The sequence below is a fragment of the Triplophysa rosa genome, linkage group LG1 (assembly GCF_024868665.1).
Source record: "Triplophysa rosa linkage group LG1, Trosa_1v2, whole genome shotgun sequence".
Classification (NCBI taxonomy): Eukaryota; Metazoa; Chordata; class Actinopteri; order Cypriniformes; family Nemacheilidae; genus Triplophysa; species Triplophysa rosa.
The window spans coordinates 39,724,160-39,741,642 of NC_079890.1; the positions used below are offsets into that span (position 1 = coordinate 39,724,160).

At 41.9% G+C, this 17,483-nt stretch overlaps 1 protein-coding gene across 1 annotated transcript in view; it reads left to right on the plus strand.

Annotated features, from left to right (window-relative positions):
• The window catches only part of LOC130555685 (uncharacterized), a 312,537-nt gene extending 303,344 nt beyond the window's left edge, over window positions 1–9,193 (plus strand). The window contains exons 9-10 of the mRNA XM_057336294.1: window positions 6,231–6,325; window positions 6,595–9,193. Coding sequence (XP_057192277.1) covers window positions 6,231–6,325; window positions 6,595–6,607 — 108 coding nt within the window. The 3' untranslated portion in view covers window positions 6,608–9,193. The remainder of the gene's footprint in view (window positions 1–6,230; window positions 6,326–6,594) is intronic.
• The last annotated feature ends 8,290 nt before the right edge of the window (window positions 9,194–17,483 follow it).

Genomic DNA, 17,483 nt, shown 5'->3' on the forward strand with positions numbered 1-17,483 from the left:
GAAGTGATTTATGAGAGTGTTTGATATGTGTAAATACACAGTGGCCTGCAAAAGTTTGGGAACCCCTTGTCATTTTAAAAGAGAGATCATACACTCAAAAAAATGATTTTTTTGATGCTGTTCATTTTAATTGAACAAATCATTTTGATTTAATGCCATGTAGGAGAATTCACACTTTAACATGATTGCATCATGTTAAACTGACTTAGGGTACGATCAGACAGAACGCGCTTTTCATGTTCGAAAACGCGAGGCGCGCCGCGCTGCTCTTTTGGTGACTCTTTGACAAGAGCAGCGCGCAGTGTTTTTTTTTTTTTTGTATGTTGCTAGGTAACCCGAAGCAGTCACAACAAGTTTCTCCTCCGTGTCTTCAGGCGTTCCGAGCATTGCGACAAGGGAAGCATCGCCTCTCCACTCATCCGATTGGACAATGGAAAAAAGCGCACATGACGTCAGTCGCTTTTCTGCTCAGAGTTGAGTTTTTTTCAACTTCGGGCGCTCAGAGCGCTCCGCCTAAAACGCGAGGCGCAGCAGGCGGCAGAAACGCGAGGCGCCCGGCGCGCATAAGCAGCGCGCAAAACGCTCCCTGCCAACTGAAAACAATTCAAAAGAGGCGCGTCTCACAGCAATAGACGCGTTCTGTCTGATCAGACCAGACTCTTAAAATGGTAACTTTTTGGTTTAACACAATGTTTTCATTTTGAAAGAACACGTTTCAATCAAGTTGGTAAAATGCTGAAAAACCTTTCACTTTGTTTCATGTACAGTTTACGTGATTTAAACATGTTGATTCAACACAAATTATTTTAAAATGTTGTTGCAACTGCCAGTTCCCTTCATGCTTTGCATTTGACTGAATAATGATTGATTGTAAATGTCGAAATAAAGTGTTATTTTATGCTTTTTTTTAATGAAGATGAGATAAGAATGAGAAATCTAGCCACAGGAGGTCACATGCCAGTGTACTTTTTGTGCCGGTCCCAAGCCCGGATAAATAGAGAGGGTTGTGTCAGGAAGGGCATCCGACATAAAACTTTTGCCAAATCAAATATGCGAATCACTAACATGACTTCCATACCGGATCGGTCGGGGCCCGGGTTAACAACGACCGCCATCGGTGCCGTTGACCTACAGGGCACTGGTGGAAATTGGGCTACTGTTGGTCAAAGGAGAGGAGGAAGGCGTGTCCGTAGGCAGAGAGAGAAGAGGAAAGGCAGGAGTTTCAGACTGAAAGTAGGGACTTTGAATGTTGGTACGTTGACAGGTAAAGGCAGAGAGCTGGTAGATATGATGCAGAGGAGGAAAGTCGACATTCTGTGTGTCCAGGAGACCAGGTGGAAAGGGAGCAAGGCTAGAAGCATTGGAGCAGGGTTTAAACTGTTTTATCATGGTGCGGACAGGAAGAGAAATGGAGTAGGAGTGATCCTGAAGGAGGAGTGTGTGAAGAATGTTCTGGAGGTAAAGAGAGTGTCAGATAGGTTGATGAGTCTGAAGCTGGAAATTGAAGGTGTGATGTTGAATGTTGTCAGTGCTTATGCTCCACAAGTAGGTTGTGAGCAAGAGGAGAAAGACAGATTCTGGAGCGAGTTTGAGGAAGTGATGCAGAGTGTTCCCAGAGGTGAGAGAGTGGTGATAGGCGCAGACTTTAATGGACATGTTGGTGAAGGGAATAGTGGGGATGAGGAAGTGATGGGCAGGTTTGGTCTTCAGGAAAGGAACCCAGAAGGACAGAGGTTGGTAGACTTTGCTAAAAGTATGGAGATGGCTGTGGTGAACACGTACTTTCAGAAGAGGCAGGAACACAGGGTGACATATAAGAGTGGTGGCAGGAGCACACAGGTGGACTATATTTTATGTAGACGCTGTAATCTGATGGAGATTAGCGATTGCAAAGTAGTGGTAGGAGAGAGTGTAGCTAGACAGCATAGGATGGTGGTGTGTAAGATGACTCTGGTGGTGAGGAAGATGAAGAGAGCAAAGGCAGAGCAGAAGACAAAGTGGTGGAAGTTGGAAAAGGAAGAGTGCCGTGTTGTTTTCAGGGAAGAGTTGAGACAGGCTTTAGGTGGACAGGAGGTGCTTCCAGATGACTGGACTACTACAGCCAAAGTGATCAGGGAGACAGGTAGGAAGGTGCTAGGTGTATCATCTGGAAGGAGAAAAGAAGACAAGGAGACTTGGTGGTGGAATGAGGAAGTTCAGGAGAGTATCCAGAGGAAGAGGTTAGCTAGGAAGAAGTGGGACAGTGAGAGGACGGAGGAAAGTAGACAGGAATATAGGGAGATGCAGCGTGAGGTTAAGATAGAGGTTGCAAAGGCCAAACAGAAAGCTTATGAGGATATGTATGCAAGGTTAGATAGTAAGGAAGGTGAGAGGGATTTGTATCGGTTGGCGAGGCAGAGGGATAGAGATGGAAAGGATGTGCAGCAGGTTAGAGTGATTAAAGATAGAGATGGAAATGTGTTAACAGGTGACAGGAGGGTGAGGGAAAGATGGAAGGAGTACTTTGAGGAACTGATGAATGAGGAAAATGGCAGGGAGAGAAGAGTAGTAGAGGCAAATATTGTTGAGCAGGAAGTAGAAAGGATTAGCAAGGGTGAAGTTAGGAGAGCTTTGAAGAGGATGAAGAGAGGAAAGGCGGTTGGTCCGGATGACATACCAGTGGAGGTATGGAAGTGTCTAGGAGAGATGGCAGTAGAGTTTTTAACTAGGTTGTTCAACGAGGTCTTAGAGAGTGAGAGGATGCCTGAGGAATGGAGGAGAAATGTTTTGGTGCCGATTTTTAAGAACAAGGGAGATGTGCAGAGTTGTGGAAACTACAGAGGTATTAAGCTGATGAGCCATACAATGAAGTTGTGGGAAAGAGTAGTGGAAGCAAGGCTAAGGGGAGAAGTGAGCATTTGTGAGCAGCAGTATGGTTTCATGCCAAGAAAGAGCACTACAGATGCGATATTTGCTTTGAGAAGGTTGGTGGAGAAGTACAGAGAGGGTCAGAAAGAGCTGCATTGTGTCTTTGTAGATTTAGAGAAAGCGTATGACAGGGTGCCAAGAGAGGAGCTGTGGTATTGTATGAGGAGGTCTGGAGTGGCAGAGAAGTATGTTAGAGTGGTGCAGGATATGTATGAGAGCAGTAGGACAGTGGTAAGGTGTGCGGTAGGTGTGACAGAGGAGTTCACGGTGAAGGTGGGACTGCATCAAGGATCGGCTCTGAGCCCCTTCTTGTTTGCGGTGGTGATGGACAGGCTGACAGATGAGGTCAGACAGGAATCTCCATGGACTATGATGTTTGCGGATGATATTGTGATCTGTAGTGAGAGCAGGGAGCAGGTGGAGGAAAGTCTAGAGAGGTGGAGGTTTGCTCTGGAGAGAAGAGGAATGAAGGTTAGTCGCAGCAAGACAGAATACATGTGTGTGAATGAGAGGGATCCAAGTGGAACAGTGAGGTTACAGGGAGAAGAGGTAAAGAAGGTGCAGGATTTTAAGTACTTAGGGTCAACAGTCCAGAGTAATGGGGAGTGTGGAAAAGAGGTGAAGAAGCGTGTGCAGGCAGGTTGGAATGGGTGGAGAAAAGTGTCAGGTCTGTTGTGTGATAAAAGAGTACCAGCAAGAATGAAAGGAAAGGTGTACAGGGCAGTAGTGAGACCAGCGATGTTGTATGGTTTGGAGACAGTTGCACTGAGGAAAAGACAGGAGGAAGAGTTAGAGGTAGCAGAGCTGAAGATGTTGAGGTTCTCTTTGGGAGTGACGAGGATGGATAGGATCAGGAATGAGTACATCAGAGGGACAGCACATGTGAGATGTTTTGGAGACAAAGTTAGAGAGGCCAGGTTGAGATGGTTTGGACATGTTCAGAGGAGGGAGAGTGAATATATCGGTAAAAGGATGCTGAGGTTAGAGCTGCCAGGCAGGAGGCCGAGAGGAAGACCAAAGAGGAGGTTTATGGATGTAGTGAAGGAGGACATGAAGGTAGTCGGTCTGAGAGAAGAGGATGCAGGGGATAGGGCTAGATGGAGGCAGATGATTCGCTGTGGCGACCCCTGAAGGGAACAGCCGAAAGGAAAAGAAGAAGAAGATGATAAGAATGAGACTTATTAATGTTCAGTATTCTGTTTTGTTTTGATTTTTTTTGTTCTGTTGGTGGTTTTAGGAGGTTACCGTTGTGCTGAAGAGTAGAGCATTTGCTTAGGCTGTAAACATGACACATTATCGTTTCTTAGAACTGAACCATTACATTGGAAATGTTAATGCTGTGATCAGTTTACTTTTGATCTCAGCTCTTGCTTGACCTTGTGTCCTTGTGTACCTTGTTTAAAAAAAGTGTTTGTTGCTATTAGGTAGAAGTGAATCAAAAGTGATTCATTCAAGTTGCTCTGACGTGTATAAATCTTGTTGGATTTACTTGATTAATTCATGTTCCCACTAAGTATCCGAGTAGAGTGTACCTGTTCATTTCATGTCGAGGAAACGTGACACAAACATGTGGAACCACTGTCCATGATTGAATCATGTTCAACCAAAGAGCTATTTTTTTGAGTGTAAAAAGCGCTTGTAATTTTTTATTTAGTACTGTCCTGAGTAAGATATTTTACATAAAAGATGTTTACATATAGCCCACAAGACAAAGAAAAAAGCTGAAATGATTTAAATAACTCCTTTCGAAAGTTTGGGAACCCTTGGTTCTTATAGGTCCCATTCCCCGTGATTCCACTTTTCAACCTTTAGTTTGTGTGTAGTGTTGCTGTTAGAGCATAAATAATACCTGCAAAATGATAAAGCTCAAAGTTCAGTGCCAAGCGAGATATTGTCTTTAACAGAATTCACTTTTCAAGGACTACAGAGAACGGCTGGAATCGGACTACAGCCCTTCACTTCCCAGGTATTCAGTTTCTGAAAAACCTCCACCCAAAGGAATACGCCAACAAAGAGAAGAGGAAGAGCCGCTGGAGTAGTGTTTGGTTCTCAGAGATTGTAATCATTTGACTGAGCTACGCGCTAAACCACTTTCACTTTCATCACAGTCCTACAGCTGGTCATGAGAGTTCAGCGACACACATTCTCAGAGAACCAACGCTCAAATAACAGCTTCATGACTTTAACATCGGCTGTGAAAGCTGTTCTGTGTAACACACTGATATTGTGTGTGTGTGCGCATACCTCTAAAACACTTCTATGAAGCGTCCTGCCTGCAAATGTCTCCTGGTCCATCTGCTTGTTTTATTATCCAACCCGGGTCCGATATAAAAGGCAAAACTAACGCTAAACTAAGGCTCAAACTAGCGGTTTGATGCCAATCGGTCCGGTGTCACATCCCTCGCCATAGTAGAAAACAGGGGTGAAACATGGGAGTCCTCGCCATAGTAGGAAAAACAATCACGATCTCTAACAAAGATAGACGTTTGCACATGCACTAGCAGACCTCCGTTACACTTCGATGGATCCGCATGTGTTTAACTGATGAAGTGAAGTTGACGCCATTGTTACTGTTTATTGCTAAAAGACAAAGTTTATGAATACACGACACCGACCAATCACAAGAAGCAGATGCTCACTGATATGGTGTGGGTGGGACATCTTCAGACACGCTCTCTAAGTGAAGAACCAATCACGACAGACTGGGTCAGCTTTACCAATCAGAGCGTTCCGGAAGGAGGGACTTAGAAACCGGACATTTTCAACAATTTACGTTGATCTTCAAAGTTTGAACCTTTTTTAATGGCCTAGTTGTGTTTGTCAATTGTCCTCAGTGTGAAGAGATGCATCTCAAAATCATCCAGTCACTGCTGGAAAGGGTTCAAATCTGCAAAAGATGCTGGAAAAGTGAAGAATCAGCAGCATGTGGAGGATTTTTCTGAAGAACAGTGCTCAGTTTAACTGTTCGGAACAAACAAGGGACTTATGAACAACCATCACAGCACAAAAATAAAAAACAGTCGTGGATGTAACCACACACAGTATTAAGAACCAAGACTCCCCAAACTTTTGAACGGGCTTATTTTAATCATTTTGTCTTGTGGGCTATACGTAAACATATTTTATGTAAAATATCTCACTCAGGACAGTACTAAATAAAAATGAACATGCATTTTGTATGAGCTCTCTTGTTTTGTTAAAATTACTCACATTTTCACAGATTCTGCGAGGGGTTCCCAAACGTTCGCATGCCACTGTATGAGATGAGTGATGATGAGAGAATGAGAAATGACAGTATAAGTGAAATTTTTGATGAATTTTAGCTGCAGTCTGCTCTGGCATCACACATCTCTGATTTTAATCTGTCCTGGACACAACTACCTGAGAAAGAAGAAGAACCGGAGGAGGACGGGGGCAGGTACAGTCTCTTTAGAACGTTTTGAAATACAGTACAGAAAACAAATCTATAGAGAGTGATCTAAAAACCCAAAATCCCTATCAAATCCTGTTTAATGACAAACAAATCATTCCAAATCTAGCAGGTTGTTTTTAGAGATCACAGTTACTGGGTAGATAGAGATCATCTGTGTTTTATTTTGGGGGGGGGTTACTGTGATTGATTATAATGTAAATATCTGGTTGGCTCGGCTTCTGTTGTGTTAAAAGAATCGTTGTATTTTTTTGCAGGTTCTTGTGTTAAAAGGACTGCCTGGGATATACTGAAGATTGATTTACAGTTATTGTTCCAAACGTTATCACTCCCGTGTGTTTCATTAATGTTTCAGATTTTCATTTGACTCAAATATGTCATCTAAAAGAGTGTGTGGATAGCCTCTTTAATTCACTTTCATTTTAACTGTTAACAATATTATGATTTTGAATTTGTACAATGTTTAGGCTTATATTTGTATCACAGATTAACACTTGAGACCATTTTACCTTAATACTTAATACCTTTAAGTATTTAATATGTTATACTGTATGTAAACTAAATAAGTGATGTCAATTTGATGAACATTGTGTAATTGTGTGTAAAACTGAAATCTGTTGTGTAATTTTAAATTCTAAATTCCGTTTTATTCGGAGGCATTGGTACGCTGTCAGATTTTCCAACCGCAGGGCAAAACTTCATATAATCTAAACCACATCGACAAAATAAACAGGTAGGATGATTTTAATATGCAAAATACCCTGTCAGATAGTCCTACATGCTTAAAATAAACACATTAAAACGTTTACAGCGTAAATACCCTATCGGATTGTCCTACAATATATAATAAACAGGGTATTTTGCACTGTAAATTAACTAACCAATCAAATTGTCCTATCAGTAATAAATAAATATGTAGAAGGATTTAACAACGAAAATACCAGATTGTCGTAGCAGTATATAATTAACAGGTAGGATGACGTAATATTGATGTGTGCATGCCTGGTAGAACAATCCGACGGGTAGGATGACATTTCAGCACATCAGGGCTGCGTTCAGTCCGACAAAACGTTGCACAACTTTTTTTAAACGGTAACGTGGTGCGGTTGAACACCCTGTTGTGATGACGCAAGAGTTGAACTATGGCAGCTGAGAAGGTCATTCTTTGAGTTCTTTTTGAAGAATTTTCGGAGCCTGATGAAATCGGTATAAATACGTGTTGAATACTGCAAAATACATCTCTTCTAATATCTTTAATTGTTGCGTATACACATTTATAAACGACTTTACTTGGACCTATTGTGCGAGCTGTCTCTTTAATACCGCGTGGGTTATATACATGTTGCTGCTGATTGGACCGACATTCTTGAGATTCCCACCTAGTCTCGCACCTAGGAACTTATCGCTGCTTTCTTTGGCCTAGGCCCGCCCAAGAGGCCATATGACTGACACGTAAAGCAACCAATCATGTTTGGTTTTGTGCCTCGTCATGTTTAGAGGCGTGGAAATGTCCCTGCAGTAACAGATGGTGTACATTCACAAACATGTCAAAAGTTAACAGCAACCATGTGATTATAAGTTTATGCCGTGAACCTCGCATACTTTTAAGAATGAAGCGTTTAGTCGATTGTGATGAATTCTTATAGAAACCTTTGTAAACACGACAGCTTACTTCTTAGATCAGACGGCTTTGTGTTGTATCCAGGCAGATCGTTAAAGAACACGACACGCACGTCTCCTGGAAATCCTGTGAAATTCAACCAATCAGATGACGACTTCGAACGTGCTGAAGTGTTTCCAGAAAAGTGTGCCTTGTGCATCAGACGTTTAGCCAACGGTCCGTGGGCATGACGTCTGAGGCTGAGACTACACCCATCAAACGAGAAAACGTATCTCAAACCCTCTTGCACACCGTTGCACACCGTTTCCAGGAAATGTGTCGTTCAACCCGGAAACGGTAGTAAAACGTTGCGCACCGGTTTGAGCTTGAACATGCCCCTGTTCTTTGCCACTCCGAGTCAAAGCGTCATTGTATGGGTGATTAATAGTAATAACATCACACTAAACGCTTATGCTATGTCCCAGACAACTGGGATTTCGGATATTCCCACCTCAAACCCAGAAATAATGTCTGGAACGGCACTCAAGTCAGACATGGAACCTCTGAACTCTCAGATCGAACAACCCTGACCTCAGGGAGACGCGTCATTTTAAGTCACGCCCAAGATGCTTCCAGTCAGTGAGATTAGCACTGACCTACCCAATTTCAAAAGGTTGGCCAATCAAACAGGGTTTGCGTAATTCCAGCCAATCAAATTACAGAGGGCATGTAGCATTTCAGCCAATCAAATTGAAGAAGACAATACAATACAGATGGCTGTATAGTGAGATGTGAGAAGGCAATAACAAAGCCAACGGTTTTACAACAACAATGACGAATGGTAAGATTCAGAGATGCAAACTACTTAGCCATTGCGAATTCTGCGGTTTTAAATGAAAACTCGGTTTGTCACATAATGTAAGGCTTAACGTACTGTATATTCAACCTAACATGCCTAAAAACACAACAGATAAGTTTATAGCATCTGGCATAAGATATGACTGTGTGTATATGATGGATTTACTTAACAGAGAAATTCAATAGACTGTAGAACTATTATCCCAGGTAATGAAATTACTGAAATTATGATTTTGGGGTAAAAATGGTGTATTTAATATTATTAAATCAGAAGTATATGTTGTACCAGCAATATGTACACAGACTGTTTATTCTTGTAGATATTTAAAATGTAATAATAATTTGCATATATGTCAACAAGCCCAAGAGAGTACAGGAATGTTTTCTTCCCCACTTTAAGTACTAGTTTTATTTATATAGCGCTTTTCACAATTTTCATTGTTGCAAAGCAGCTTTACATACATTATTACTTTTAAAAAGGGAAAGTACGTGACTCCATAAACCAATAAGATCATTGATTTTATTCAGGATGGAAGTTTCATTACTTGTAGTTTGAACGATACAGGAATTATACAAATACCTCTCTGGTAAACTTCAATGTAATTAATCAATTTTACACAATTTATAGAGAAGCTATTACAACAAAAATATATATGTTACTTTTTCTTATGCAATGGTTCTTGGCCTTGTTTTTACCATGTTGTTTATATAATTCATCAACATTTTTGACGTCATAATGTTTTCATTTTATATTGTGTTACTTAATGAATGTGTTAAGGCTGATACAAAGGCTGACCAATACATTTAATATTTTTGGTTGACTGTCCAGACTTTTGACCTCATTGTAATAAAGTCTTGTCTTCGTACCACCGCTGCCTTGCAATTGGGTTCTTCCCCACCTCATCCGTGACAATAACAGACAGTACAACTGTAATTGTAGAACAATTAAAAAAAATTTAACTTTCAAGAACCACATAACTATATATAAATGTTTTATTTAAGCCGTGGATTGCACTGCAGCGACATTATGGACATTAACAACATCTGGTTGTAGCAGCTCAGCTGCCTTGAAATAATAAATGTCTGGAAGTTAGATGTCCTGTTGCAATAATGTGATGGACATTTTCCGTAATTAATGCAAATTTGTTATATATGTAAATAGCCTAACGCTGTGATGTTTTATTTTATAAAATTATTTGTCTTCATATTGTAGGCCTACTTGTTAACTCTATGTCAAGACAAGTAGCAGACAGAACCCAGGCCGGCTGCACCGGACTGGACGCCAGACTGGATCACCGGACTGGACGCCGGCTGGATCGCAGGCTGGGACGCCGGCTGGATCACCGGACTGGACGCCGGCTGCACCACCGGACTGGACTCCGGCTGCACCACCGGACGGGATGCCGGCTGTACAGGACTGGATGCCGGCTGCACCAGCTGGGACGTTGGCTGCTGCACTGGCTGGATTAGAGTCCACGATGCCCGCCGCTGCCTCTTCTTCTTCCGCCGAGCCACCCGCCTGGTGGTCGGCTGAAGGAAGGATGTATAAGGCACGGCTGGCTCCGGCTGGGACTCCTCGGAGGTGGATCCCCAGGACGCTCGCCTCCCCCGCTTGCCACCGAGGCTCGCTGCTGGTGGAGAGGACGCTGTGGCTACACCCACAACCCCGATCTGCAAGGGGCCGTCCTCAGGGATAGCCTCCAGCCCCGTGAGAGGTTCCGCCATGGACATTCCCCTGGATTCATCGCGAGTTGGACATGGTCCATGAAGCCCAGGGGTCTCAACCGGCGCATCTCTGCTGGCTCGAAGGGTTCATCGAGGCAGCAACTCTGCCTCGATGAACTCTGAGTAGAGCGCTGTGGACAGGAAGTCCATGGCGAAGTCTTTCACGGGAGTTCCCCTCTGGCGGAAGCCGAACAGGACGTGAGCCTGGCGGCTCCTGTATGCCTCATCCGACTCCTCCATGCTGCCCGCTGGGTTCAGAGTAGGCGCTTCGTTCTGTCAAGACAAATAGCAGACAGAACCCAGGCACAGACAGAAGGAGAGGTAAACACAACAGACTTTAATAATAAAACAAAAACCCTCCATGGGGGAAAAACACAATAACCAAAAACTGCTTTTAAAGACAAAGAAAAACTTCCCGCAATGGGGCAAAAACAGAAACTAAGGAACACTTAAACACTTACTAACAGAACAGAACAGATTCGTGGACAAGGCAAGACTGAGATGCGGGAACACTGGGTCACACAAAACATACCAAACACAACGAAGCGCACAGGACAATGAAACATGAGGCATTTTAAAGGGAACACAAACAAGGGATAACGACACAGGTCAGGTGAGAAACATTAGACATGGCAGGAAAGCAATACAAGAAACAAGAGGGGCGGGGCCAATGACAAGACACTGGAGAGAACGCATATTATTGTCAAAAGGACAATAATATGTTTCTCTCCACAGATAACCAAAGACTTTGTCATGGGTCTGCCTCAGGACCAGGAAATCCAAGACTAAAAGAAGCAGAACCATGACACTCTAACTCTAACTATAATTCCCGCGGCTCAAAGCGATATATTGGCATCTTATAAAGCTATTTGATTGGTCTGCCAAGAAACGTTGTTATTTACAACGATTATAATTGGCGATCCACAGCCACAGGTAGTCGTTTTTTGCACGTGCTATAGGTCGCGTTCCAGAATGTGCCTTGTGCCCTTGAAAGTAACTGTACGAAGGGTACACCGTGTGAACTGATGAGGGAAAAACTCTATTGTTTTCATTACTGCATTCATTTTGTATGATTTAAATGGCTATATTTATGAAAAACAGCTGTTCATCTCCCTCCAAAACTTGCACTTCAAAGGATCTGCCCTTCTTAGTGCGTGGGGCACATGAATGTGGTTAGAATTCATGCGATTAATTTGCGTTATAGACGCCAGTTTAATGTCACAAGGGGCAGGGATTACTTTTGTGCTTAATGTATTAGCGTTTTTTTATTTTATTGATTTGACTTTCATTAATTCATCCAAATATTTTTATAAATATCTTCTTGAAAAAACAATGCCACCCACATCTTGGAAGTAAGCTACTGGGGGTGAGTAAATTAACAGCAATTCAATTTTTTGGAGTAAACTAGGGCATTAAGGAATATAAAATACATATAAAAAGACAATATCTGATTTAATTAAATATCATGAAAAGGCAAAAATACTGGATGCAATATTTGTGTGCATGTTTTAATATACAGTGCCTTGCAAAAGTATTCAACTCCCTTCATTTTATTCACATTTTGTTATGTTGCTGCCCTATCTTAAACTACTTTAAATGTTTTTTTTTTACATTAATCTACACTCCATGCACAATAATGTCAAAACAAAAAGAGATTTTTTACTTAGAACTTTGCAATTTTAAAAAAATAAAATAAGTACACTGCATAAGTATTCATACCCTTAACTCAGTAGTTGGTTAAAGCACATTTACAGACTCAAATCTTTTTTTGTATGATGTGACAAGCTTTACACATCTGCATTTGGCCATTTTCTGCCATTCTTCTCCTCAGATCCTCTCAAACTCTGTCAGGTTGGATGGAGATCATCAGTAATCAGACATTTTCAGGTTTATATAGCGATGTTCAGTTGAGTTCAAGCCCAAGCACTAGCTGGGCCACTCAAGGACATTGACAGAGCTGTCCATCAGGGGCGTCGCTAGACCCCTTTTACTGGGGCACGTGCCCCAGTAGAAATCTGCTCTGTCCTAGTATAACTTTCAATTTTAAGTTTTAACAATTTACTTTATTTGTCAATGTCATCATTTACATTGATAACAGTGGCAAAAACGGATCTAAATGCAATATAGTAAACTAATTCACAGTGGCACAGTCGCACACTTTAACCGGTCAGAAAAACACAAACTTGTGCCGTATTTTCTCGCAGTGTGTCTGTGTGTTTCCTTCCAACAACTGCAGAGCATGCAGCTGCGCAGTCCGTGAGCAGGCGCGTGAGGGTGACGACACGCGATTGATGTAGGCTATGAAAACATGATGAAACTATAGTAAGTTTCTAAATAATATTGATCATCTTATTTTGACTTTTTCATTAATGGCCCCTGCAGATGGACATCAGAATTAGTTTGTGCAAAGCAGGGAAATGGAAGCAGAAAGTTTGTGAAACCAGAATTTGTTTTTAAGATAAAAATATGCTCTTTATATTAGTTGGAGCCATAAAACAACTGGTTTCTTGAAATACTGTAATTGTAAATTCTTGAAAAGATGTAATTGTTGATTGTTATCATTGTGTAATGAATGAAGATGTGCAAGAAATAATTTCTCTCTGCTTTCATTTTTCCATCCAGTGCATGCAACCATGTTAATCAAGTTTATGTTAAGTATGTTGAAGATACTTTAATATTTTTAAATACATAACGTTTACGTAGGAAAAGTGGTTTAAGCAAGGGAAGATTGTATAGTGCATTGTGCTTCATAAGTCTTGCACACAGCAGGTTTTTAAGAAAAAGGTGATAGAAAAAGTAACGGGGGCCTGTGCCCCAGTAGAGCTTTAGGTCTAGCAACACCCATGTTGTCCATAAGCCACTCTTGCATTGTTTCAGTTGTGTGCTTAGGATCATTGTCATGTTGGATCATGAACCTTCTGCCCTGTCCGAGGTTCTTAATGTTCTGGGCTAGGTTTTCATAATCATTATCTCTGTATTTTGTGCCTTTGAGCTTTTCTTCTACTGAATCTGAGAAACACCCCCACATCATGATGCTGTTTCCACTACACTTTACTGTTGAGACGGTATTGTACAGGTGCTGAGCAGTGCCTGGTTTTCTTCAGACATGACGCATGAAACTGAGCTTCATCAGACCAGAGAATCTTGTTTCTGACAGTTTGAACGATTAGTTGAAAGGTACGTCAGTGTCTTCACTGAGCAAAGGCTTGAGTCTTGCCACTGAGCCATAAAGCCCAGATTGGTGGAGTGTTGCAGTGATGTTTGTCCTTCTGTAAGTTTCTCCCATCTCCATATATGATCATGGAGCTCAACCAGAGTGATCATCAGCTTCTTGATCACCGCTCTAACCAAGACCCTTCCTCATCGATGGCTCAGTTTGGACAGGAGGTCAGCTCAAGTAAGAGATCTGGTGGTTCCCAACCTCTTTCATGAAGGATTATGGAGGCTACATACTTCTGTGAACCTTCAATACAGCAGATTTGTATCAGAAGTCTTCCCCAGATCTGTCTTGATACAATCCTGTCTCAAAGCTCTACTGGCAGTTCTTTTGACCCCATGTCTTGGTTTTTACTTTGATATGCATTTTCACAGTGTTGGGCAGTAGCATCACTACAAGTAGTGACAACTACTAGTTTAACTACATTTCTCAGTAGTGCGGTGGTAGCGTCGTTTTCTGAATCAAATACGTTTTCAGTAGCGAAGCTCTTTTTTTGATCAAGTAGTTTGGTAGCGTTCACACAAGCTACATTTCCCAAGTATTTGTAAAGCTCAAGCTCAAATCAGCTATGAACAGCTTTCCTGTAGCTCAGTGGTAAGAGCATGGCGCTAACAAGGTCATGGGTTCGATCCCAGGGGATTGCACATACTTAGAAACAAATGTATAGGATAATGCAATGTAAGTCGCTTTGGATAAAAGTGTCTGCCAAATGCATAAATGTATGTATAATGTAATGTAAAAGGCTTCAAGTGATTTCAATTCTGTGACATCATTGATTGCCATAGTAGGAAAAATTAAATGGTAGTCAAAGGTGCCCCAGAACTGTTTGTTTTCCTAAATTCTTCAAAATATCTCACGTTGTGTTCAACAGAACAAAAAATGATAGAATACTTTTTTCCTACTATGGTAGTGGATGATGTACTTTGCGGCGTCTTTATGTCTTAAACTCCATTAAATTGTGGCGTTTTTTGATTACAGGGCATTTGGTTAGTGGTGAAATGTGACCCATTTGGTGTTCCATATACACGACGTTAGAGTCACGTGTCTGTTGTGGCGACGTACACCTCCGTTCACGTCAAAGTACATGACTGTAGGTAATCCGTGGCAAGTACATGACTGTAGGTAATCCGTGGCAAGTACATGACGGTAGGTAATCCGTGGCACTATCCATCTGTCATAAATGCCTGGCACTATCCACCCTGCATACTCCGTGTCACCAAACGTACAGGATCTCAGCTCAGGCTTTCTGTGACTCCGTCACATAGAACGTACAGGATTTCAGCTCAGTCTCGATATCATGTGGTACATTAAAGCTATCTCATTACCGTGCACAACAGCACCCGTCCTGCGCAGGACTATGCAACATCGAGCCTCGTCCTTGTCCGTACCTTAAAGGAGTCATGAATTAAGACATCAATTCTAACCTGAGCTTTTGTTATATAAGAGGGAATTGTATTCAAGCGAACATCATGTAAGTGTCAGAACTGAAATGCTCTTGTTACTGAGATTAGAACGGTTATTGACACCAGGCCCAGTGAAAGCCAGGTCCTGGAATGTGCACCAATCTATAGGTTGAACACCGCCTCCACAGAAGAATATCAACGACTACTTCTCTAGCCCCGCCCACAGATAGAGCGAGCAAGCAATAAACATGCTGTTAAAGATCGCAAAATATCGCAAAAACAAGGCACAGTTCTATGATGGATTTGCGGAGAGATTAAAATTAGAAAGCAGTGCTGTGCCGTCAGTACTGGATCCGATAGGAATGGCGCAGCAATCTTATGTGAGTAAAACATATTTGTACTATGCGTCACTATTGCTTTGTTAGAGATCACTTGATATGCCCTGAGCACTATTCACACTGGATTAGTGTTACCTGGGGACCTCTAGTCATTTGTAATGATTGCAGAGGTTGTCTGTGATCTTAATCCAGTGCGAATCTGCCATGCCTGTAATTTGTAAAGTAAAAATTCCCCCACAAATGACCTACCATATTTTGACGAACACCGAGGTCCTGTGATAATATTAAGTCTCGTGCGAATCGGGATCTCTGTGATTTGGCGGGCTCATATATCATTTTTCAAGGTTTTATCAACCGTTTGCGAATAATGGAGGCTGTTTTGAAGTGTTTTGATATTATTTCTGGTGCTGCGTCATATCCATACCTGCCAACACTGTCGTTTTGGCCGGGAGTCTCCCATTTGTTTATTTATCATGGAAACTCTAGTAACATTTGAGACCTGTGATCGCGGTGATCTTCTGTCCAGTTCGCGATCACGGGTCTCAAATGCTGACAGGCAGATATGTGCACACATAGACATCAAAGGGGGCTTGAGCCCCTGCCGTTTTCTTCCTTGAGAAAAGGTGCCCTTTTTTTCTGGGGGATTTTTTTTACGAATATACCATACGTATATATGTGTGTGTTTCTGTTTGCGCACAGCTTTTAAAAAGTCTGAATATCAGGTCAGGTCGGGAAATGTTAAAATACTGTCAAGTTCCAATGCCCTCCTCCCCGTGCACGTCCCTGTTTGTCATGGAATCACCAGGCTCCACCCCACGTTCACAATCACCCGAATTCTGACCAGCACACCTGTTCCCGATCACTAATCACTGCACCCAGCACAATAAAGCCACTCACCAGCAGTCAGTCTTCGTCCGGTCTCCCAAGTGGTAAAGGACTTTAACCCTGTTGTTTTCAGTATCTCCAGCAATCCCAGTGGAATATACTTACACCAACGATCTCCTAGTGAAATCCAGCTATCTCCTAGAACATTCCAAGCGATCTCCATGTCATACTCCAGCGATCTCTGTGGAATCTACTATTATCTCCAAGAATTCTCCAGTGCTCTCCCGGAACCCTTGCTCTGCTGTGTACTCCATGTGGCTTTCAATGTACCGTTCATCCTCCCTTCTCCACGTTCACCACCCGTTCACCAACTCCTGGTAACACAAAGACTATTATATCCTCCATCTATCTGTCCAGTTCAAGAACTCTATCATACTCTATCTACTCACCTGTTGTTATTTCCATCATTTGTCAATAAATATACCTGTCTGGCTGATAACCCTTGTCTAGGGTTATCCTCGTCTAGAGTCTCTCTACCCTTACACTGCTGACAAGTACGGTCATACAGTATATCATTAAACACCGATAACTATAGGCTATACAAACTACACGCAAAGCCTTGCCATGACATCCGGGAAATAAGTCCATAATTTGAGTAAAATCACAGGCTTCACTTATCCCATGCGAATGCGGCACATGAAATACTCAACTCAGCTCAACTTTATTTATATAGCGCTTTTTACAATTTTCATTGTTACAAAGCAGCTGTACATGAGACATATTGACTATAAGCAAAACAATTAAAGTTGTACCTGCAAAAAAAAGAAAAAGGTGAAAACACAGAAGACAGACACACCCACATACAAAACACTCCACACACACAATATGCACACGTACTAACACACATAGACATAGACACACACACACGTACACAGACAAGTACGCACAGACACACACACAGGCACACACACAGACACGCACACACAGTGAGAGCACACATTTAAAGAGTACATTCCTCAATATTTTTAAGGGCTTATTTTGGTTTATGGAGTGTCCGACAACAAGTTTATGTACATACATGATGTAAAAATACTATTATTTCGTAATAATAAGCAGTTTTTATTACCTTACTTCTTGACTGACTCTCAAATGATTCGTTCCGCGATTCATCTGTGTAATC